The following is a 25625-nucleotide window of genomic DNA, read 5'->3' as shown; positions in this document are numbered from 1 at the left end:
TCCTTCATCATATTTTCTCTGCATTATGTTTTGTCGGGTCGCTGCTGCTGGCTGGGTGGCTGTGTGACAGTTTTCCTCTGTGTGAGTTTAATCCCCGTTTCTCTCTCCTCGCGGTGACGTCTCACAGTCTCAGTCGTTATCTTATCTCATAGCTGAGATGAGAGTGAAGACCTTTCTACTGGGATTTGAGATGAAATTAGTACATCGGGCACGCACGTACCTCTGTAATTGCTAACAAATAAAAATTGATTCCAAATGTCTATTAGGTTTCAGATAAAAAAAATAAAATAAAAAATGTAAGTCATTGCCAATGGCAAGTCTTTCATTTATGCTAATTATTTTGTGGGAAAAATATTTAATGACCTAATTGTGTGGCTGTGATAAAGCAAAAGGTGAAATGAAATAAATAAAATAAAGGGAAATAGACTTGGGAGGCAAGCTGGATGTTTTCCCGCGGCACCTTTGTGGTTGGAGCTCATCTGTCTCTGCGAAAAAAGACTTTATGAGAAGTGCAGATAGTCATTTCTGACGTTCGCAATCCTCTCCTCTGTATCATTTTCCATCATCGGCCCGTTTTCCGTCTCTTTGGCTGCGGCAGCCAACGTATCCGCCCGTACGGCTTCCATCACGGATCAGCAAACAGAGAGACAGACGGAGAGAGCGAAGCGAGTCGAGTAAAGAAAGTAAAGAAATGAGCGAATGTCAGGTAGAGGGGAGGAGAGGGGAATGCTGCTCAGGTGAAAAGTCTCTCAAGCCCAGAGACACAAGCGCTGAGCCTCATCTTTATTGCATTGTGTTGTGTTCACAGGAAGTGTCCATCATTTTCAAGAGGAACGCAATGTTCTGTACTCGCCCCCCCCCAAACATCCTGTCTATCTTGTAATTATTTCTTTTTTTACGTTCTTTGTTTTTTTGTTGTCTTGTGCTTCTTCCTCTGTTACCTGGAAATAAGTCTGACATGTAACCCTCTGATGCGAGATTACCCGGACAATTGAAGTTGCGAGTGGGGCTGGGAAGACAATGGCGCGCGTTGGAGCAGAGAGTCTCGGTCGACATGGCAACGCTGTCAAGCAGCGGCCCGCGCGCTGACTCATGTGCCGGCCTTTGCCAAGATTAAAACCTGACCAGGCAATCATGACCATTAGCGTCGTTTGGCGGGTCACGCGGAAGCCGGTGCCCAGCAGCCATTTTTAAAGCAGCCCACATGCCACTCTGCTTTCTGCTTCAGTAATGTGGCCCTCTGATGTTCTTGTGCAACCTTTAAAAAATAAAACAAGGATAAACTTAAAATTTTAAACATTTTTCCTTAAATTCCATTCCATTAGGTACGTTTGTCTTATAAATAACCTTTGAATCAGGTTTAGGACTGTTCTCAACATAGCAGTAATGTTGTCATATTAGGATGTTGGTGGATCAGATCTTTAGATATTTTCTATATCCCAAAATATCAAGCAGGAAGGTAACCAGTGGTGATCAACTACCAGTGATGAATGGTCCTGCAGGGTCATTGTACCTAATCGCACCTAATTAAATGGTGCCTGATGGTAAACTGTGTTTTTGTGTGTGTTTGTGCAACAGGTGCCCCAAACCACCACAGCCAGTCAACGCTGCAGCCGCCACTGCCGCCGCCCCACAACCACCACACACTATCGCACCACCAGTCCTCCGCCAACTCCCTCAACCGCAACACCCTCAGCATCCGCCGCAATCACATCCACAACCCCCCCACCGCGCCGGGAGATGGACCCACCACACCGGAGTCTGTCCAGCTACAGGACAGCTGGGTCCTCAACAGCAACGTGCCCCTGGAGACGCGGTGAGCCGTCAGCACCCACATAAAGATCACACACACCCACACACGTATCCTCAAACAGACGTGCTCAGAGCCCGATCTATGTGCTAGAGTCTATCGCCGCACACAGAGGTTGCGTTTCAAACATCTACCAATACGTTTCCGGTGTGCTACTAGGTTTTTTTGTAATATCACAAGTGAGTGGGGTACTTGGTTGGTTAGCAAAAGGTGCTCTGTTGTGGCTTTCGTCTCGATAAGGTGCAGATGTGATTTAATACAATTAAACAACCTGACCATCATCACAGAAGATGAATGAGGACTTGCCATAATACAGGATTTTATAATTCAGCAATCTTTAGGGTGCAGCACTTTTTCATAATTCAACATATCATCTAAAATTTCACAGCCTGGGAGTACTTTGCACCACCTCTAGGACCATAATACATCTAATATGACCACACATATGAACTTTTTCATGCTAAGCACTCTCAGGGTCCCAGTTACTTGCTGTGGTGACAGGAAATGGTGGAACCGGTGCTGTTCCGCCAGGATATTTACAGATAGTTCTGAATCTAATTTTCAGAGAAAAGCGCCTATTTATGAAAGCACAGCTTTAAAATGTGCTGTGAATCTATTTTCATTTCTTAGCTTAGTGAAATCTGAAGTTCACGCACAACTTCACAAATAAAAAATAGAGGTTAAAGAAGTTAATTGCATGTTTTCCTTTTTTTTTTTTTTTTTTGCGTGAGACACACAACCTTTCCCAGAATTCTTGCTCTTCCTGCTTCCTTCCACCATGGTATACGGTGTTCTCTGAATTTTGGCTGCAGAGCACGTTGAAATTTGGCTGGCAACTAGAATGTGTCAAGTTTGTTGCCTCTGAAGCAAATGTCAGGTTCTTGCCCAGAGGGTGTATTTCTTTGGTTAAAATCCATCTGTCACAAAAAGCAGCACTGCAGCACATTTAAATTATACAGACAGAATGTACAGACATATGTTTCACAGAGAGACCCGGCTGTTTCCTAGCCACACAGAATGATTTTTTTATTTTTTTTCTCCGTTTGCGTCGTATCGTCCACGTACTTACTCACCACGGTGGATCAACAGCACGTTCCATGCTTGCATTCACGTACGCATGCAAACACAATGCACTTCCTCCTGAGCGCACAAAGAGTCCTCACCCTCAGTTTTTCTCTCTCTCTCGCTCTCGCCGCCCGTCCCTTTTGTTATGCTTCCCCCGCTGGGCAAAAGGGTCACCCCTCCTGTTGCCAGATCTGAGCCTGAGCACTCGGCATGCAGTATTCATGAGGCAGACGGGTGCATGTTTAATTCACCAGGACAGGCCCCAGGTCTGTGGGAATGGCAGGTGCCTGGTTGGCTTTAATTACAGCCGCGGTGAGGAGGTACAGTGGGTGTCAGGAGATCCGCGCGGCCCGGCTGACATGAATCAGCTGCGACTCGGGGCCCGGCGGGCCCCGGTGCGGCCGCGCCGCCCTTAAACGGGACGAGAGGATGAGCGGACGGGGCAGCTCTGTCTGCCGCGTGACAGTACAGTAGGACGGGTTCGGGGACATCGAGTGACTGTGTCACTCACTGTTTAGCACGGGTGACGCATTTCTTGCAAAATGACTTTCTGGATGGTTTGTGTCGCCATGAACCGTTCTGTGAAATGGCTGTGGCCGTTCATCATCTCTGAAAACATTTAGGGGGTTGAAAGGATTTGAAAGGAATGATAATGAGAGAATGTTTAACAGAACGTGATCAAGAACAGTGTCGCATTTAAAAAAAAAACATTGGCATTTTTCTGCGAATGAAAAACGAGTGAATTATGAGTGCAGTTACAACAAATTAATCACACTGTTTGCAATTAATAATAATTATTTCTTACAACCCAAAAACACTTTGAACTACACGTCGCATTGCAGTTTAAATAATTTTTTAGATTATTTTACCGCAAGCTCATCGCCCCTGTGCTTGAAAAGAATTCCACATCTGAATCCGCCTTAAACCCCTAATCTCTGGTTTCATAGGTTGGACCCACACAGGATGTAAACAAAACCCAGCCGTGTTAATTGCGCTAATTTATTTTAATGCCGTAAATATTTATGCATTAATCACAGCAATTAATACGTTAATTTTGCCAGCCCTAGTTACAATAAGAACTTCATTAACCCTTCATTCATTCTGTGTTGCTCTAATTTGTTAGTAATTTGTAAAAGCATGAAACAGAAACATAATGAGCCAGGGTTTGTTCTCTAAGTTGCAGAATGTTTCTGATTGGGAGGGCGTTTTTCATTTTTGGTCAAAAAAAAAAAAAAAAGCATAAATTTAGCAGCAGCGACGTAGCCTCCATCTCCCGCGGAGTGAGGTGAGTTCTACCTTTCCCTCCCTGCTCAAGACATCATAAGGAACCCACAGCTGAGAATCTGTCAGGCCATCTGCTCGGAGAGCGCGGCACAGGCCAAAGCACGACTTTCCAGCTCCGTGCGGCCAAAAACGGCCCCAAAACTCTGGCCCACCTCTTTGCACCCCTGCTAGCAACCGGCACCTCTTCGCTAGCTTTTTAATAGGGGTTCTGTCTATGCAGATGGACCTTCTACCACACACACACACACACACACACACAGACCTGAAGAAAGTGACGTGTTTTCCACTCATTGGGTTGACCGAGCACGAACCAGTCTGCATACTTTGTTGGATGCGGCGCTGCTCCACTGGTTCTTGTCCATGAGACCGGGGGTAGAACGTACCGCCACGGTGCACAGTTTGCTGCGCTTCCTTCAAAAATTTCTGATCTACATCCAGACCGCCCAGACTGTCCACCACCCATGTCCAAAGAGTGGCAACGTCCCCGGACTGCTGGGAGGAGCTGTCAGCCATGCCTGCATCGTCCATGTGTCAGTGAGTTTTGAAGGGGGCTGGCGCGGCCCGGGCTGCCCTCCTGTGGGTAAACGTGAGCTGAGCTGTCAGTTCAGCGAGAGGAATCAGGAAGGACAAAGATAGAAGTCTTCCTCACTTCACAATGTCTTTCAGACGCTCAGACCTGTTGCGCTGGTGTAATGATATCAGAGTCTTTGCTGTATGGCTGATCTGACCAGTTTGTGTGAATAAAATTTGAGCAAGTGAGTGGAAGAGTGAAGTCAAAATAAAATTCAAGGGGTGGTTTTTGCAAGGATGTATTCATGCAGATTTTTTCTGCTGTCGTGAAATGGGGTGGAGACCGCATCCAAATTGTGCTGTCAAGCTCTGCAGACTACACTCTGTCTGGCTGCATAGCAAGGCTGTGTATCAGTCATTTACAGTGAAATTCTTTAATTTACTTTACTTTACTTTACTTTACTCTACAGGAGGAAGACACCAGCAATTCTCGTTCGATTTCTATAGAAATAGAGGAGGGCAAGTTTTTCCTCCAGCCAGGGACAACAACGGAGAATAGAGTTGATTGGAATCGGAGACCCCGTGAAGAGGGTATTTTCAGTCTCATTTCATTTGCTGATCTGAGAGAGCGTGCAGGAGTGTAGCTAGGTAGTATTGTATTGATGTAGGAGGGTGCAGTTCCATTTACAGCCCTGTAGGCAAGCATCAAGGATTTGAACTCAATGCGAGCAGCTACCAGGAGCCAGTGGAGAGAGTTGAGAAGAGGTGTAACATGGGTGTATTTTGGCTGATTGAAGATGAGGCGGGCTGCCATATTTTGGACCATCTGGAGTGGTTTTATTGTGATTGCAGAGGCTCCAGCCAGGAGAGAGTTATAATAGTCGAGTTTGGAGTTGACCATTGCCTGGACGAGGAGCTGCGTAGCCTGTTGCGAGAGAAAAGGCCTAATCTTGCGAATGTTGTAGAGAGTAAACCTGCAGGATCTGGAGATCGCAGCAACGTGATGGTTCAGACTCAGTTTGTCGTCAATCCAAACTCCAAGGCTTTTTGCAGGCGCCGTGGGTGTTAACAGTAGTGAGCCAATTTGAATTGAGAGGTTTTGCTGAGGGGAGTTGTTGCCCGAAAAGATCAGAATCTCGGTCTTCACAGGTTAAGCATACACCACAGGTTAAGAATAAGTTGTTTTTGGTGGCCTATTTTAATTTTAGTCTTATTCAAATTATTGCTTTAAGCTGTCATTAAAGTCTTTTTTAGTCTTTTTAGTCACCTCCATACTCAGTCTTTAGCCTAGTCAAGTTTCAGTCGACTAAAATTCATTTTAGTCATATTTTATTCAGAATTCGCCATGACTATTTTAGTCTAGTGTTAGTCAACAAAAACTGTTGACATTTTAGTCTAATTTTAGTCAATGAAAATTGTATTTTAATGTCTTTTTTTCTATATTTAATCCAGTCAATATAGTACAAGCATCTAGTTTTCTTTTAGTCAAACCAATTTTAAAATTAAAACAAGGTTATCATTATATTCTTCAGGGCAGGCCCTAACAAATTTGGAGCCCTAGGCAAGATTTTAGATGGTGCCCATTGCATCCCAGTAAATTCCACTGCTGGTGTAGATTTACCCACAAGAGGCTTTGTCTTACAAATTATTTTATTTAAATAAACAAATTGCAAATTTATAATACTTAGAAAGAAATACAAAAAAATTAACTTGAGCTTGTTGACACATCAAAAAATGACCAGTCCCCAAGTACAAGGTAATTAGACAGAGGATTGGCAAGTTCTGAAGACAGATTGACATTGAACTAAACCCCCCCACCCCCACTGATTTAATTTATGGCACAGACAATTCAATAAAACTTTCTTTAACAGCAGTCATGTTGCTTGTGTCAAACAAGCTTTGAATATGTTGAAAAATTAAAACAAAAGATGATTTACTTTACTCTGTGCTTGGAATGATGCTCAGAGTGCCTATGGATGGGTTCAACAAAATCTTCATTAGCAGAACATGCTAATAATTCCAGAATGCTTTTTAATTGGAGGTTGAGTTGCATTTTACCCAGTGACAATGTTGCCATTTTCTGATTGGCTGTTGTATAGTGTCTAGTTTTATTGCTTCTTTAATGAGTGCAACTGCTCCAAGATCATTGCAAAGGGGTTTTCTAATAATCAATAAAGTGACAGACTTGGGTTAATGAACACAGCATTCCATTGGACAGGATATGTGATTGATCTGATGCTATCTTTTGGGGATCATTGTTTTCTACCCAAATCAAAGACATTTCTAAATGACACTAAGTTTTGAACTGTAGTATAGATCAGACCTAGCATTTTGATTACTATACCTCACAAAACTAGAGCTCCTCTCTGTTCATGTCCATAAATAACATTCTGCCTTATTACATGGACTCTGGACTGTTCACGTGACTGACTGCAGCGTTATGAATGGGGGAGTATCTATTGACACAATTCAACTGTAATTGTCCACATACAGTGCAATTTATTCATTAACTTAAGTAATTAAACACATTTGAATGTAACAGTACTTTGATGTATTTAATGTGTGGTACAATAAAAACCATGACTTCTGCTGCTGTCTTGGCTGTTTAGTCTGACCTCTGCATCTTCTGCAGCTCAACCCAACTGACCTTGTTTTTTCAAATGTACAGGCAGACAATTGTCCCGTTTGTTTTTCTTTAGTGGCCTTAACAAAAGACTCATTTGTCATATTATACCTAGACATCCTGTTCTCAACACACACTTTTAATTTTTAATTTAGGAGTCGTGAGAAAACCAAAAAAAAAATCTGCATTGTCTAGAGCTGTATGGTGAGAGGCTGGGAGAGAGTGCTCCCTATGGTCTCTTTAGAGTGGAGCCAATACTCGTCACCCACCACCACCATCACCATCCCTAAAGCTGGCGGCTTGTGATTGATTGTCGTCCTTTAGCGGTCAATATCTGCAGAGAGTGACTAAGATGAAATGTAACAGATCTGGATGAAAGGGGTCACAGGAGTGAAGTAAACTGGAGAAAAGGAAAAGACAGGGACAGAAAGTGCAATGATGACAAGGAATAGGAAGTGACTATGCGTTTGCCACTGTTTGTTGTAAGGTCACGCTGCCATTACTGACAAAATCACACTGAAGAAATCTGGAAACCTTATCACAGATTATAGCTAATGGTTTTAATTATCTTTACATTTTTTGTAGCTTTAAATTAGCTACATTTTTTGTAGCTTTCGATTGTTAATCAGAATCAGTGTGATAAAAGTATTAATTCTGAAATGGCTTTGTGGTCTTCAACAGGCCTTTAGCCACTCATCCCAAAAGCTGGGTGTGTTGAAAGTGAATGATCGGTCAATTTTGTCGTGAAAAATATTTTGCCCTCTGTTGATAGAATTCAACATAATACTGCAAAAACTGTGTGTGTGTGTGTGTGTGTTTGTCCAGTCCTTTATGTAAATATTGGCATTTTCTAGTCCAGTGATATTGTATGTAGACAGGGCTGACCCGTCTCCTGGCCAGCTCTTGGCAGCCGTGGGATGATTGATTGCCTAAGCGTGTGCTTGTCAGAGCGAGGGAGTGAAAGATGGCAGGAGGGAAGGAAAGAGGGAGCGAGGCTGTGAATGACTAGATATAGACGGGTCTGCTCACGCCCCCGAGAGCCTGATTTCAAATCACAAGCTGAAACCATCGTAACAGCTGGTGCGAGCTGTAATCCACTCACAACACACACGCAGGGATACACCCGGAGAAATGAGCTCCCCGAGAAGCCAGGCGAGTAGGAAAAATACTTTCACATGCAGGCAGGGGCAAAAGTTTCTGTATTTTCTCCGGAGCACCGTGCTGTGATGCCACCCGGCATGAAAACAAGAGGAAATATTGACGCCTGAACTACGGTGACTCCAAAAGCCCTTCTCCCATTGACCATTCAGACAGGGGTCTTATGCTCAATAAAACCATGATAGAAAAAGGAAACATTTTTGGTTCGATGCGTGGATAATTGAGTGGAAAAAAGGTAATTGTGTGAAAGAAAAATGTAAATGTAAAACCTCACTGATCCAAAGAGAGAAAAAGAAAAAACAGAGAGATGAAAAGCTGCATTCATAGACATAAAAAAAAAACTTTGGGCAGTTTAGAGATGATTACTGTCAACAGGCTCCACAAGAAATAAGCCATGTGTGGTGGTTGTCACATTGGTGTGAAATTGGTGCTAATGCTGATTGGACCTCTGTCTATTTGGAATGCACGCTCTTCCAAGCATGGTACTAACGGCAATCAGACGAAAGCTTTCCCTATTCCTCCTGCCACATCCCCTACCGCAAGATATCCCCCCTCCTGAGGCATCTTTCCGATGTTCTGTGCTTTACAAAGCACAGCACGTTGCTTCCTCCTCTGTTCATTGTGAATAAAAGTGTAAAAAATGAATAGCATAATAGCCGTCCTTGACCTTGGCAGGTCTTAATAGTGTCTTTGAGCAGATGTTTGTTCATGAAAAGACCCCGGCACTGCAAGGGAAGTAGAGAGGGAGGGGAAAAGCGTGATGGAGAAAGGGAAATGTGTGACAGAGTGAAGGAGAGAATGTGCGATGACTCTTTTGCTCGCTGTTAATTATCTGTGAGCCCTCCGTTAACGCGCTAATTGTTTGAGTCCACCACATAGCTCTTGCCAGGGACGAACGAGTGGAAACAGACTGAAAACGCATCTTAATGCTTATTGAATTTCCTCAATTTCCTAATTTTTTCCCCTATCACGGTTGCCAAGGTATTTGTGTGGGGTAGATTTTCCAATTTGTGAGCCAATCACAACACAGAACCGTACTATATGGGTTATTCCCTCTCATGCACAGCAGACATAAAAATGAATAAGTAAAGGAGATGTATGGTGGGTACGGAAAGTATTCAGACCCCCTTCGATTTTTCACTCTTTGTTAAATTGCAGCCATTTGCTAAAATCATTGAAGTCATTTTTTTCTTCATTAATGTACACAGAACACCCCATATTGACATTTTTGCAGATTTATTAACAAAGAAAACCTGAATGTGACCCCACCTGATCCATTCTGCACATTGAGGTAACATGCACTTCAAATCGAATACTGCATTTTAATTAGCAGAGATCCAAAAGGAGGCAAAAAAAATAATTAATAAGCATGTCTCTTCATTTTCATATATTGAGAATATTGGTCTGGCGGCTGGGGATGAGGCAGTGGTGGCCTAGTGGTTAAGGAAGCGCCCCATAATCAGAAGGTTGCCGGTTCAAATCCCGATCCACCAAGGTGCCACCGAGCAAAGCACCGACTGCTCACCAAGGGTGATGGTTAAAAGCAGAGGACACATTTTGTTGTGGCACTGTGTGCTGCAGTGAAAGTGAAGTGATTGTCACATGTGACACACAGCAGCACAGCACACAGTGCACACAGTGAAATTTGTCTTCTGCATTTATCCCATCACCCTTGGCGAGCCATGACAGGCGCCCGGGGAGCAGTGTGTGGGGATGGTGCTTTGCTCACTGACAACTCAGTGGCACCTTGGCGGATCGGGATTCGAACCGGCAACCTCCTGATTATGGGGCCGCTTCCTTAACCGCCAGGCCACCACTGCCCCAACAAGGTCTGTAGGCGAAAATGATAACCACTACACCACAGAAACAATGACAATCACTTCACTTTGTCACAATGACAATCACTTCACTTTCGCTTTCATGCTTTGGTTTGCCAGTGAGTAGCACAGCAAATGCCAGGCAATTGTGTGTTGGATTTTTTTCATACAGACTGGGCAAATCACTATTAAGACAATTTCAATAAACGTGTGCTTTGATTTCAGTTGTTTGAAACATGACAAATATTCCTTCTGGAAAAATTCCTTCTACATGACAAGCTTTGACACTGAACTACGAAATGGAAAAAATAAAAATTGGTCACATATCAGAACCGAGGTAAAATGTTCAACAAATGGTATAAATGAATCGACGATAGCAGCAGAATCGGTAGCAGTCCAAGTCAGACAGGATAAGAGGACTGTGAGATTGTTAGTTTGTTCAGTTAGCCGTCAGTGCCTCATTAGACTACATTTAGGTTGTAGAGGATTTTTATCTGCCGCTTATGCAGCTTGCTGACTAGTCTCATGTTATCGCACCTACAATTGAGAGACAGGCGGCTGTAAACTGAGTAATCCGCTGGAAAAGGTGTGCAAATGAATGTGTGCACAGAGTGCACTCGATCTGTTGTCCTGTCACATGAACCAGTGGGCAGAAAATGTGAGGCAGGGGACATGGAAATAAAGAGTGACAATCTAATGTGGAATGGAATAAGCATAATAGAAGGTGTAGCGGTTCCAGATGCTGAATTGATGGAGTGTTGTGAGCAGCATGTTATGAGCATGTAAAGAGCTGCAAATTGACAGGTGGTTTTTGGCATTTCATAAATGGACAGTGTGTGCGTGTTTTTTTTTTTGTTTTTTTTTTACCTGGAGTACAATAGAAAAATCAATGTCATTACTCCGCCAAGAATGTAAAATGCAAAAAGGGGAAAAAAACACAGCAAGATGCTGAATTCAAAGCTTTGCAGATAACAAGCAGTCTACTCTTATGCTGAATAAAGTACGGTGCTTTTACGCTCTATTGGTTTTGTCGACCTGTACCTTGAAAATCAGTGACGATGTTGAAATTGGGCCGCGACGTATTGAAAGTGATTAAGGTGCCAGCGTATGGAAGAGGGTTTAAACATGATGAGATTGGGAATTGACTCTGTACCCTGCCTGTGCTCGCTCTGCGCTAATGACCTGTGACATTTCAGTGGGGGCGGGAAAGGGGGGGTGATAAGAGGGCCTCGAGAGGCCTGGGGATGTGCATGAACATATTGCACCCCTCAACACTGATGGTGCAACTTTTTAATTAATGGGCTATGTGGACATGCTCGCTTGCACATGCAAATGCTGTATTGGTTGTTTGTAGTTACATGTTTCAGCTACATTGTAAAAAGGGTGGCACGATTCTGGGTAAACTTAGATTCTGGGTAGAATATTTAGATATTTTTTTAGATTAGATATTTTTTTAGATTAGATAAAAAAAAATTATTTTATTTTGCAATGTTCGAATAAGTGGTGTTGCAGTAAATTTTCAGACAGGAATAAAGCTGAATTACTGCATTTCTTTTCTTACCTGTCTTCTTTCATGCAACTGAGAAACAATCGCTTTTTAAAACTTCAATTTTCTGTCTAATGAAAAAGTATAAGCTTCACTTTTACAGCTTTGCTGTTTAAGCAGTATTATATGGCTGTTAATGTTGGCCGAAAACACATTTAATAACGGACTGTTCTGGCCATAGGAGTCCTTAGCCATCTGAAAACTATAAAAAGAATAAATTGTCTGGGTAGAATACGACTTGTTGGGCCCAGCCCAGTGGGCATTGCATGTGCAGAATGCAAGATTTCAGTGCAGCCCTAACTGTGAATCCCACTTATTGCACATATTTGGTTTGAATTCACATTCACAAAAATACCACAGTACTACAGTATAAAGAATATTACACGTACACACAATCTAGTATAAAGAATGGTGCATCCTAATGTATTAGGCGTCAGTTTGGTGTGTGTGTGCGTGCATGCTCAGAAAGTACTGGGGGGTAGATGGGGTAAATATGACAGCTGAGTCTGACTCTAAGTGGATGTTTGGTGATGAGAGGTTTGCTGCCTCTGTCACAGCTAATGAGTGGCGATGGTTTGATGGCTGTCACACACCGGCAGCCTCACACGCGTGCACACATTGCATGGGAAACGTGTGCACACACAGTTATACTGTGGATATACGAACACAAATAGAGTTAAAAACAGATATAAATGGGAAAGACAGAGTATATAGCACACACAAATACACACAGCAGTACACTACTAGACAGAAATATAGTCTCTGTAATCACACACAGAAACTCACACAGATGGAGACGTCAGTCAGGTCCCTCCATCTCTCCTTAGAACAGCCTGATTAATGACCTGTCCAAGGTGTGTGTGTGTGTGTGTGTGTGTGTGTGTGTACATTAGAGGGATAAGCATCAGTTTCTTTCTGTCTGGCATTGTAGAGTGTCTATCCACGTGTGTCTGGCTCCAATTACAGAATTGCACAAAACTAAAGGGATATTTTTAAAAAAAAAGTTAATAAATCATTCATAAAATCATCATGATGGACAGTCAGAGCCCTCTAAGTTTAGGCAGTTTTATTTCTATTGCAGAAACCACACAAGAGGTCATTATTTCCAATAGATGGTGACACAGGGATGTTATGCAAGATATTATTATCGGCAAGGCCCTTGTACATGAGAGGGGGAGGGATTTCAGAGGTGACCGTTTTTCGATTTCACAGAGGAACTGTGGATTGAAAACTTTTATTGCTGTAAATTATTTTGTTTTATTAGTATTACAAATACTTTGGGCTCCTCCTTCACCCAGAACCAGCACTCCATGTGTAACTTAATAAAGTAGTTCATGTGTCCCATGCATGTGCCATGCAGCTTGTGTTACCATTTCTCCACATCTTTCATTCATTGGCTCTCTTTCTGTCAGTCATGTGTGACCCACCTCACATCCGTCCAGAATTATCTCCTCCATTCAGTTTCTCTGGTTTTATTGTTTATTCACCTTACTCCCCCCCCTTCTTTCATCTTTCTGTTTCCCCGTTTTCCCACCTCTTATTCTGCACCTCTCGTTTGCTCTCCATTTCACCTCCATCTGTTCTGTCTTTCTCTCGCCCTTTTCCTCTTTTTTTCCCTCCTGTCCTCCCCCTCGTCTGGTTCCCTTTTCTCTCCCGGCATTCCTGTCCATTCACCTCCACCAGCTGGCCTGTGCGCTTCCGGAATCTTCACTCCACAACAACATTGTACAACATAAATCAACGTCAATTAAGCAGCCCCTTGGAAATGTGACGCTTTTCATTGTGCTTCATAATTAGGCGCCTCCACTGATGTATTCGCTTCCCTACAACAAACCTGCAATTACACCGGGACTGAAGAGAAAGGAAATGAGTTTACCTCAACTTAATCAATGCTTACACACACACATACACACCCATACACACTTAGTCAATCACCAAGGATCCCCACCTTTATTTAATTTCACCTACGCCATCCCTGTCAGTCTAAGTGCCCCTGGTGTTTGGGTGCGGACGGTGCAGCCCCATGTGGAGTCGAGTCTGAGTGTAAACGGGGGGGCACAGCGGAAAGGTGCCCGGAGGCGTCGGCACCATATTTTTAGATACACACCTCTCTGCCTGTCAGGAAGCATCTAGCATACAACCCTTCCCTGTTTTTTTTTTTTTTCTATTCTGGCTTTTTTTTTTCACTCTTTGTCTAAAAGAGGGCCTGACAGGTGAAGAGGCTGGTGGAGGCGGGAGTTAAAACTTGCAATTAATTATTCCTGAGTCCCCAAGTTACTGTACCCTCAAGTGAGCTTGACATCAGTTTATTTAAAATAAAATACGCACATGAGGATTCTCGGTGTGGCCTTTCCTCATCCATTTCCTTAATCGATTGTTGAGGTTCTTTTGTGTTTTTCACCTTGTCTCTGCATCTGCCTCTCTACGGGTGGGCAGGTGCTCTCAGACTGGGCCTGGGTTGGTAGGGTTGTGAGATGCGTCTTGAGGAAGGGAAGGATGCGGTCTAAAAGAAGATGCATTGGAAAGAAAGATGTATTTTAACAGCCTTAAGTAAATTTCACTCAAATTTCACTCACTTCAAACAAGTCATTTGATTGAAAGGTCTGAAATGTGTTAACTGGGCGGTAAACCTTAATCATTTTTGGAGAAGAATTATAGAGGTATTACGAGAGAGGGTGGGCCACTTCTAGCTAGATAGCAACTTCAGTAAATTCCTTTGTAACACAATTCTTAAGTGAAGTGATTGTCATTGTGAAGCACAGCACACATCGAAATGTGTCCTCTGCATTTAACCCATCACCCTTTGTGAGCAGTGAGCAGCCATGAAAATCGCCCGTTGTGTGGGGACAGTACTTATCATTGGCACCTCCAATTACGGGTCCCCTTCCCTACCCACTAGGCCACCACTGCCCATTAAGTGGGGGCAAAGATAACGAGTTAATGATAATGCATGCAATTAATATGGAGGCTAAAGTAATCATGAAAGCTGATCACAACATCCTCCTATAATTCCAGCAAACACATGGACTTAACATACAAACTGACTGTCTTGAACCGAAAAGGATTATTTTAGTTTAGTACTTGTTTGGAAGTTCTTTTAGAACATATTTATGAAAGTGAAGCGAAAGTGATTGTCATTGTGAAACACTGCAGCACAGCACACGGTGACACAATGAAATGTGTCGTCTGCTTTTAATCATCACCCTTGGTGAGCAGTGGGCAGCCCTGACAGGCGCCCGGGGAGCAGTGTGTGGGGACGGTGCTTTGCTCGGTGGCACCTTGGTGGCACCTTAGCTGCTCGGGATTTGGTGCTTTTGATGATTTGAGCCAAATTTCTCCTCTGGAATCTATTATAGAACTACAATATTTTTTGACTGGTTCATGCCTGTGTTGGTGACGGGCCATCGAAGGGAATCAGACGATCTTTTCTGTCTTTACCAAAATCCCTCTGACCATGATGCCCGCATGGGTTTTCGGAGGGCAGACACGGATCGCTACATCTTGTTCTTCGCTGTGCACCAACAGAACTATGGCTGGGAGCTCGTCGAGGAGACGAGCCTCCGTTCACACGCGAGGCGACGCCACCGCGACGCTCACAGCTGTAATTAGCCACTAAATTATTGAAGTACAAAGCAGAATTGTGGGAGATTCATCAATAATCTAATGTAGCGAGTAGTTAACGTGGCGGCAGCTGATAATGAGACGGTGGCAGACGGGAGGCAGAACCAGGGAGAACCGGACACGCCTTCTTCCTCCAGCAGCTTTATCAAAGCCGCTCAACTCAGACGACGGCCTTGTCTCGTCGTCCTTTTCTCTTTGGGTTAAGGAGCTCCCGGCTAAACACAAGTGAGTGTGTACGTGTAGGAAATGCTGCGGTGTAGCCTGGGTGTCTGCTTTGATCTGGCGTGTGTGTGTGTGTGTGTGTATACAGCAGCTGCTACAGAGGGATGCGTAACACCGACCGAGCTCTGGGTACAGCTGGGCCCGCCGAGTGTTTTACCTGAGACAGGCGGAAGCTGGTGAATAATTGAAGGGCCCTGTAATCCTGCGGAAGAGTGTTTGTGTGTGTGTGTGTGTGTGTGTGTGTGTTGGGTGTGTTGTGTAAATCCCAGAGGAGTCGGTAAGTGCCCGGCAGCACTGTGCAACTGTGCCCATATGTCCACCGAGCCGTCTGCAGTGTTGTGTAACGCACTTTTGCGGCGCGCACCCCATGATAGGCACACACCGTGCATGAAACACACACACACACACACACACACACACAGTATCCTTCAACTGGCTGCCTCTAGCAGAGCTCCCACCAGCTCTGTCCCACCTGGGAACAGCAGAGAGAGGCAGAGAGCAAACAGCCATCCGGAGCAGATCCCAACGCGAGCGCCATTTCCCGCTGCCGGCGCTCTGTCCTCATTTGCTCTTTTTATTCTACAGGCGTATAAATTCTTTATTTATCTCCGAACAAAATACCATCTCAACGGAGTTCCTGGTTTTTGGATGCCTTTGGTGAAAAAAACGTAAAATTGTGTTATGTTAGCAGAATGGCTCCGACTAGAGTGGGCACCATGTCTTTGTGGTCTGATTGGTCAGACTCTTCTAGTCCTGCTCAGGTCACAGCTTTCGATCAACGAAACCAACCCGTCACAGCACAAGAAGATCTGAAGAAAATAGCTTGTCTGCCTGTCTGTCTGTTTCAGAGTCCCCTTTATTTGTTTTAAGTCACCAATATGCTCGGTTTCAGCCTATTTGGCAGCCCTGCTCCGTTCTTACACTCCACCCCCCTTCTCTCGGGTCTTCAGACCAGAGGCTATTGTCTGTTCCTCGGTCACATTGCATGCACACAGGCGACAGGGCCTTTGCAGTGGCCGCCCCACGTCTATGGAATGACCTACCAATCAGTGTCGGACAGGCGCCGTCAATCACAAAAAAACTCACTTTTACACCCTGGCTTTCAACCCAGTGTGAGGCAGTTCTTATACGGTGTTGTTATGCAGTGTTCTATGTGGTTTCTTAAGCAACTCTTTTACTATGTTGTCTTAAATCTGTTTTCTGCTTTATTCAACCCCTTGTTTAATTCATATTGCTGCATGTTCTTGTTTTATTTTATTCAATTTTTTATTCTTCATTTTTAATGAACTTTTTTGTCTATGTTGGTCCTGTCCCTGGTAATTTAATATTAATTTTTAATCTTAATTTACCGCACTTTTTTCAGCTTCTTTTTATGTTAAAGTGCTTTATTAATAAATATGGTATGGTATGGTAAAACCTGAAAGTTGCCTCTTGTCATGGGATTGTCCAAGCCATCGGGACTTCTGAAGGTTTTCTGTGGTATCTGTCACTTTTGCAGCAGGTCCATTACGTTCTGAGGTACAGCACTGAGGGCCGTCCTGCTGAGCTTCTGGTACATGATCAGTTACATTGAGACCAGGGCGCTGTATATTTTTGTAACATGCATCTGCTTCTTCTGTCAGAACACCATACAGGCCAGCCTTCATCTATTTTAGGTCCATATCAACCACTTCGGATCAGGAACAGTCCACAAGACTTCTGACCCAGTTGCCTAGCATCGCAATTTCCAATGTCTCCTGCCTCCAGAACTGACTGTTCACTTGACAGGTGTAATGAGAGAATCGATGTTGTTCACTTCACCTCTTGTGGCTACCCTGTGTTTTGTTGAATTGCAGCAGAGGCCATTAGTTACTACATGGTACAGAAGAAATCCTGCATTATTGTGTCAAAATTCCGTACGTCTTTATGTTAGAAGCCTTTATTTCGAGAGACTTTGGGGAGGTTTATGTGGCTGTTATCTTCTCTGTCTGCAGGCACTTCCTGTTCAAGACATCATCGGGGACCACGCCCCTGTTCAGCAGCTCGTCTCCAGGCTACCCTCTGACCTCGGGGACGGTGTACTCACCGCCACCCCGTCTTTTACCCAGAAACACCTTTTCCAGAAGCGCCTTCAAGCTGAAGAAGCCCTCCAAGTACTGCAGCTGGAAGTGTGTGGCCGTGTCGGCCATCGCTGCAGCCACCCTGCTGGCCATCCTGCTGTCCTACTTCATCGGTAAGCACTGCCTGTGGATTTATGGCTAATTAAAACCGCTGTTCATATTAAAGCGGTAACAGTATGGGCAGTATGGGCAGGAAACGTTGCCAGTGTCCGGATCAGAAAACCGGGCATGTGGTGAGAGGAGACTTTGCAGTAAACAGTAGTTGCCGTGCATCAGGCCACTTCCTGTGTTCAATTTGAATTGAATCTGAGGCGCTGAATCTCACCTGACCTCAATAGCAGGATGGGATGGGTGTGACATTCGTCCCTTTTCCATCAAGGACAGTTAATTCTGCATGATTACTGGAGACAAACGCTTCTTTTTCAGGGTATTAATTACAGCCTATGCTCTGCGGGATTGATTAATTGATTTATCTAATGATGTTGGCAGGGGATGATCTGTTTCGTTTCATCCTGGAATAACATCAATACTGTTAGGGGGGATTGTAGTTGGCGGTAGTGTTGGTGATTCATGAAGTTAGCGTGCATACGTGGCCCAGTTTGTCTTGCACTGCGCACTATTTTGACCACATTGTCCCACATCCCACATTTTAAGATTTGCTTCGATTTTTTTGTTTTTTAATGGTAAGAAATTGATTTAATAATTCTATGTGAAAATAAAAACCAAATACAATAAAGCTTCTACAGGCTCCACTGGCATCCAGTAACTGAGAGGAGAGCAGTGAAGACTTCACCAAGAGGATGCATATACGCTAAAAGCCAGAGAGTGATATCATTACCACAAAGAAAAAGAACACGCTGTTCCAGTACAGTGTGGCCTACTGGGATGTCAGCATCAGTGTGTTTTTTAGGGTCTAACTGGTGTTCTGTTGAATAAAGTAGAGGACAAAGATAAGTTGCAAGAACAACATCCTTTCAAAGTTTTACTTTACCTGGTTTGCACTGGTAACCTGTCACAGAGATGTACTTCTCATCCCATCGTTCGGCTGTTTGCATCCAGTCAGCCAATGTTTCTCCTTTTAACACCATTATAATCCATATGAAACATCCATTGCTTTTTTTTTCGGAAGAATTAACATAAAAATCTGTGTCTCTTTGTCATCTGTTAGCTAGTAGCATTGATAACGTGCTCTGTGCAGCCCAGCAGGACAGTAAAGACAGGCTGCTGGGGACAGGAAAGGACACAGCAGCCCGGCACCGTAGCAGATCGCCGCATTAAGCGAGGCGTGGCCACGCTCACCGCTCAGCTGCTCTGGGAGCGTGCGGCCACAGCGGGGCAGTTGTCACGGCGAGTTGAGGTGACTGCCTGTGACATTCGGAGGCCGCGCGCGGAAGGGCGGCCTCCCGGCGGCGTCCTGCTGAAGGTGGCTTTAAGTAACGCTCGGAAAGAGGGAAAAGTTGGTCGCCGAGGGAGCGGGAGAGGGCAGGGGAAAGAGATTAAGAAAACAAACGGGCTGAGATTAGCATTCCGCGCCCTCGGTTCGGAAGCGCTTGGCCTTGTAAGCATAAAGTTGGCAGTTTGCCTCCGCAACCCCCCCCCCTTAAAAACCCAGAACAGGGGCAGATGTGTCACCAGGCCCTTCTCTGCCCCCAGCGTCCCTGGAGACAGAGGCTCAACAGATGGGGGAGTCAGGGAGGGAGAGTGGAGGAATCAGCAAAAAAATAAAAAATAATAATCATAATGCACACGTCTCACCCTGACACCCGCCCCCCTTGAGTTTTCGCTTTTAAATGTACATCTTTGTGGGGTTTTTTTTTTTTTTCCACTCTGTTGGAGGCGTCCTTGACGTCCTCCATGCTTTTGTGCTGCCTCAGCCTCCCTGCCCTGGGGGGGCTTTCCTTGTCTTCCATCCCTACACTGTGCAGCAGACACAGGCCGAGCCGGAAGCCTCCGGAAGAAAAATCGTCCGGATTAAGCAGCACCGGCCCACCACGGTGGCCGTGTTGGAACTGTTCAAAGTAACTCGCAGCTGATTTTTTTTATTTCTTATGGGGAGGGAAAGGGGCTATGTAGGTCACCCTCACACTGAGCACCCCGCCACACGTGAGAAAAAAGTACAAAATGTAAACCGCCAACATGTTCGCCGCACCGTTAATCCGAAAAGGTTGCAGCGCAGGTTGTTTTTTTTTTTTTTTCGTCTGGACCCATTATGAGTTCTGATGCTCTGTGCCCGCTGCACAGCATCGACAAATTCAGGTTCGCTCACAATATTTGCCACATTTAGTGCTGTCCTTAATATACAGAAAATACTGAGAACAATAGTGTGTGTGTGTGTGTGTGTGTGTGTGTGTGGGTGTGTGGGTGTAAAACCCAGATGTGGCTATGCTTCTAAATTACACAGAGACGAATGTGCTGCAGCAGCACTTTCCCCAGTACACTACACACACACACACACACACTCCACTGAGAGCAGCCCCACTTTCCAGGGAATCATGTACGGCCCACATGGAGAACACAGAGAGTGAGAGAAAGAGAGAGAGAGAGTGGGAGTGGGAGGAAGATATTTTTATTTCCTTTACGGCGCCCCAGAACACCAGGCTCAGCCCAGCGATGCGGCAGTGAAGAAAGCCACTGGAAGGGAGGCGGAGTAGCAGGAAAACGGCACTCTGGAGAACAGGCGAAGAGTGGCTCCTTCAATGGTGGAACAGCGGGGGCGGTTGCTAGGAGACAGGTGTGCAGTCCTGATGCAAAAGAGACACAGGTCTGTCATCATGTCTGTTCAAAAAGCAAAACTCTTGCTCTTTTTTTTCCACTCACACCTCTTGCTGGTAGTCAGTTACCACTAAAGATGCCTAGATTCATGTCTCCTAATTGCTGGAGATGGGAACAGAGGGAAAGTGCACCAGCGGTGGCCCAGCGGCACCATTAAGGTCCCTTAATCGGCTTCTGGGAGAGAGTCAGTTTTTACAACGTCAGTATATCATACAAGATCATGCCACGCTCACACACACAAGGAGCCATGCTCTACTGGTGCCCTTGAGCCTCGACTCAGTGTGCACATGGGTGGAGTGTGTGCGCATTGTGGCATGTAGTGTCACCTTTGTGAGCGCTGGGACAGCAAGCAGATCGTCCATCAGCGATGGCAGACCATGTGGCGTGTGTCAGATGAGACAAATCAGTGCCGGTCCCAGTCTCCTCTGCTCTGTCCTGGTATTTTTAGGCCCATCGCCTTGTTGGTGTAAACCAGTGAGTCACACACACTCACCTTCACCATCATAAGCCAAATGTGTGTGTCCTATAATAAATGTATATACTCATACACACACACAATCATGAATGAAAACATTGGAGGAGAGGAGACAGTTGGCCGAATGAGTCTGAATGTGTACATGTACTAAAGTCCTGCAAATTGTCCTCTTAACCCTCACCTGACCCGGTGTGTGACGGCAGGGTCAGGCCTCGGGGACAGGCGCAGGGGGTGATGGGACGCACATATGGCCCCATCGCTGCACACGGCATATGGTGAGTGCTGTATAGCTGCTACCCTATCAGCAGGGTCCTCGGTCCTGGAAGCAGGGAGCTCAGAACATATTGTATCTGGCCGAGGGAAGTCGATACAAGGGCAAGGGAACAAAAGTTCAGCCAGGAGAGAGAGAAGAAAAATGCACCTCATGTTCAGAAGTTTCTGTGTTCTTTCTCTATTTATGCTCATCTCTCAAATAATCATCTGAGTCAATATCAACATTTAAATTCTACATTCTGATGACCAGTGTGCAGAGGTGCAACATAATTGGATAATTATTGAAGTATTTTATGTAACAATGACATGATGTGTGTAGAGAGTCTGTTATCCTATTGTTCTATGACCAGCAATACAATATTGTTGGAGGAGATCAATCATTAGTTTACAGAGTTGGGATGTGTGAAATTAATAAAACAAACAACTGACATTAATTTAACAATTTCATTAGGGAATTTATCACCATGATCATTGATTTCTCGTAAAAAAATCAGGGCTGGGGTGTAATGTAGTTTAGAAAAAGTTCTACATGTAACTATCACACAGTCCTACCTTGTTTGTATCTGTTTACTTCTGTAAATTTGGAATATATCAGTATATATCGCTGGCCCGCTGTTCACCCCTGCCCAGCCTGTCTCTGGCCCGGCCTGAAATGTCCACTTCCAGATGCCCAGTATCGGCCTCTGATCTTTGTTATTTTTATTTCATTATTCTGAATTCCATGTGTTTCTTTATTTATTTCCTGCCCGTCTGTTCCGGTAAACAAAAGGCAGCCTATGCTGCACTTCTGAAGATGACGCCTTTCATCTGTTGCTCTTTATTTTCCTCCCTGCACTCCTCTTTCTTTCTGCCTCCGCCATCAGCGACTGGTGGCAGCGTGACAAACATCCATCAAGGAGACAAAAGATCAGATTCCTATTAAGCAGAAATAAACGAGCGTGTTTGATGGGATTACACTGATTTAATGCTCTGTGTCTTTGACGTGAGTCATGATCATATTTAATGAGATTTTGGTCGCCCTGCCTCTCTGCTGTTTACGATCAATTGAACTTTGCATAGATAGTTCAGTAACTGTATGTGTTGGTGGACAGGTGAGGACAATGGTCAATCTTTAATAGGTCCCTATGGTAGGGTGTATTACTATGAATTTGGCCACCACGTGATGGGACTACTTTGTACTTCATCTTCTCCATACACACCTTACAGGCTTGTTGTAGACGTGAGCAATGAAGAAAAGGAAAGGAGATGGGTGGTAGTAGCCAAGTGGGTAACACACTTGCCTATGAACCAGAAGACCCAGGTTCAAACCCAACTTACTACCAATGCGTTCATGAGCAGTCTCCAGGGCGACTGTCCCTGTTACTACTGATTGTAAGTTGCTCTGGATAAGGGCGTCTAGTAAATGTAAATGGAAAGGAAAGTCAGCTGGAGTAGCAGCCCTCCTCAGGTCCAGACATAGACGGAGCTGAATATTTAATGCCCGTCTGTCCCAAACGACCGAGCCGGAGTCTGGGTGGAAGTCTTATACAGCCAGTCAATTCTGTGTGTCGAGACTCAACTTATTATGGATGAGGAGATGCATTCATAACAGAACATGGTACAAAATCTGTCACAGAGCTGACATCTGTAAATGTGAGCAGAAAGCTCGTTCATTTCATAAAAGTATTGTTGCATGGGGAGAGTTTCTGTTTTGTGTGAATTTGATCATTGCCATAAAGGTCCCTATTATGTAAATTTCACTTTGAGCGATTATTTAACATTATTACTAGTTCCCCTAGCCTGTCTGTAGTCCTGCAGTGGCTAGAATCGGCGATAGGTGTAAAGAGTGATTTGGCCATTCTGCTTCACTGTTCAGGCAGTCTGATCTGGAATTTCTCATAAGGGGAAAGGTTACCTCTCCTTTCTCATCCTTTGTCTGGCCAGAGAATTTCCCACCCCTCCCCTAAAACATTATCCACTGACCGCCATGGCTTGTGAAGCATTGCAGTCACGTGAGGCGCTGTAGAAACAGTGGGTTAATTTTATCATTTTCTGGGAATACGCAGATACGAGTTCCTGGTTATGCCAAACATTGTGGTTGGTGAATGGTGTTGATAACGTAATTTCCGCAAATGCCCACTCACTTCTATAGGCCGCTCTCCTCCTCGTCTCACCTCTCTCCTCCTCATTAGCATTTAAAGCTACAGACACCGAAATGCCACGTTCTGGGGAGATCTCATTGTGGGACTGGATCAAAGTGGCTGTAATTCTGCACCAAGGCTGAATTTTGGAAAGAGACTTCAGATACAGTATTAGGGGACCACTAAGACAGATATATAAAAAAGGCCATATTAGGGGACCTTTAATGTATTCAGAAAGGTTTAAATCTTTATTCCATGCCATGTATCATTTCTTCATGCAACAGATGTAATCATGTAATACATTTAGGTTGCATATATTCTCAAGTGGTACATAAAATGTTAAGAATGAGGTGTAAACATAGTCCAGAATGCAGAGCTGAGGCCAAAGTGCACCCGCATACATAGAAAGTAAGAAAGAAGGGATTAAAGGGGAAAACGAGGGGAGAGAGCAATTGTTGTGCGTTAAGAGGATGGCGTTTTAAAGCACAAGCATTGATCTCCCGAGGCAGAGAAATGGGGATGAGGGAGATGGATGTGAGGAAGGGGGAGGGAGGGTATCAAAAGAAATGGAATCTGTTTCGGTAACGACGCCACGGCCACCGCCGTCTCATCCCACCTCGCTCCCGGGGCTCACGCGAGAAATCCATTTTATTCCAAGAGATGGAGTGTAGAAAGGCCAAGGGACACAACAGTGTCAGATCCATCTGCATGACAGCCCCATTCTGCCCAAGCGAGGGGAGATCTTCGAGGTGGACCGGAGGTGGGGGTACCCAGAAGCACTGCGGTGACACATACTGCAGACACCCCCCTCAGGAATTAGACCACTTTTGTAAAAGTGCCCACGCTTTGACACTTGACATCATTCAGTAGAAAGCTGATGTTTTTTTCTTCATGCAATGATTTTTATTATATTAGTGGTCTCAATGTAAAAATATTGATATTGAAAAAGATATATTACATTTTTTTATTTATTTATGATACAATGAAGTTAAAGGCAAACTGGAATATAAATTAATAAAACATTTTTTAAGCGAGTGACAGCCTTGTGGGGCAAACTAAACAGTAACATACACAGACCCCAGTGAATCTTAGTAATCTAATGAAATCTAAAACATGCATAAATGTACCATTAAGTTTACTCACCATACTGGTTGTCAGAGTGGTTATAACATTTTATAACAGCAACTGACCTTGATTGTGACCTTGATTTCAGAAAAATTGAAATCATGTGACTCATTTGCATTAAAAAGTAAAATAAAAGATTAAGGTTTCCAGATAAATCACATTTTGTATGTTGTATCGATGATGTACTAAAATACTCTCAGCCCATCACAGGTTAATTTTTGGATTGGACGCTGTTTGCTGAGCTGTTGGGTCTAATTTGAGGAGACAACGTGCAAAGTGATGAGATTAGAGGCGGAATTCGCAGCTGAACAGCGGACAGATCAGATAGCGCCGTCGGCCGGAGCATTCCTCCGTTCTCAGCAGTTCACCGGCACTGCCATCGTATCTGCAGCCACTTCGGGAAACAGGGGGCCGAGTCTGGAGGAGTCCTCCGACGGATGGGAGACAGGGTGGCGGACGAGAGGGGGCGAGGTGTAATTAAGACGGGGAACGTGTGTTTTCCTTTCCAATTGGCCGCCATTGATCCGGCCCGGGATTTGAAACCCCGCTCATTTCCTGTTGCTAATGTGGATGGATGAGGCGGGTGGTGTCCGCGAGAGCGGCGAGGCCTTATCGGCACAGGAAATAAGGCTTCAGAGCGGCTGGCTGAGCGTTCGCCGCCTCGTTTCATTTAGTCCAAAATAAACTCGGGCCAGCCAGCGCACGGATTATCGCTGGCGCTGGATTGGCTAGGGGTTTTTTTTCTTCTTCTTCTTCTTCTTCTGCTTTCTCTCACTCATTGCATCCGTGTGTGTGTTTGCAGAGAGACTCATCAACAATTGCCCTTGCCTCGGAATTACAGACAATTACAGTTTGGTTGCATCACTTGTGAGAGGCCTGTCCCCCAAGGCCGGCGTGGCTGTTTATGAAGCCCGGCAGGGAATAGAGAAGGTGCCTCTGCTCTCATTACCAAGTCATCTGAAGTTTCTTCCAGGACACCTGACCCCCCCCCCCCGGAGACAGGGTCCACCCTGTCTCCTGAACCACCCGACCCCGAACATCAACCTTCCCCTGCGCCCCCGGGCGGACGCTGTTCTTTGTACTTGAACTTCAAAGCCCCGTGACC

General features: G+C 44.7%; 1 protein-coding gene across 8 annotated transcripts in view; it reads left to right on the top strand.

Annotated features, from left to right (window-relative positions):
* tenm2a (teneurin transmembrane protein 2a) overlaps positions 1-25625 on the top strand; it is a 352857-nt gene that overhangs the window by 274966 nt on the left and 52266 nt on the right. For all 8 annotated transcript variants that reach the window (XM_028959730.1, XM_028959734.1, XM_028959732.1 and 5 more), the window contains 2 exons: positions 1579-1816; positions 17630-17868. In XM_028959730.1, coding sequence (XP_028815563.1) covers positions 1579-1816; positions 17630-17868 — 477 coding nt within the window. The remainder of the gene's footprint in view (positions 1-1578; positions 1817-17629; positions 17869-25625) is intronic.

Source organism: Denticeps clupeoides, chromosome 18 (assembly GCF_900700375.1).
Source record: "Denticeps clupeoides chromosome 18, fDenClu1.1, whole genome shotgun sequence".
NCBI classification, from domain to species: Eukaryota; Metazoa; Chordata; class Actinopteri; order Clupeiformes; family Denticipitidae; genus Denticeps; species Denticeps clupeoides.
Note: the sequence above shows the minus strand (reverse complement) of the source record. Positions and strands in the feature narration are given on the sequence as shown.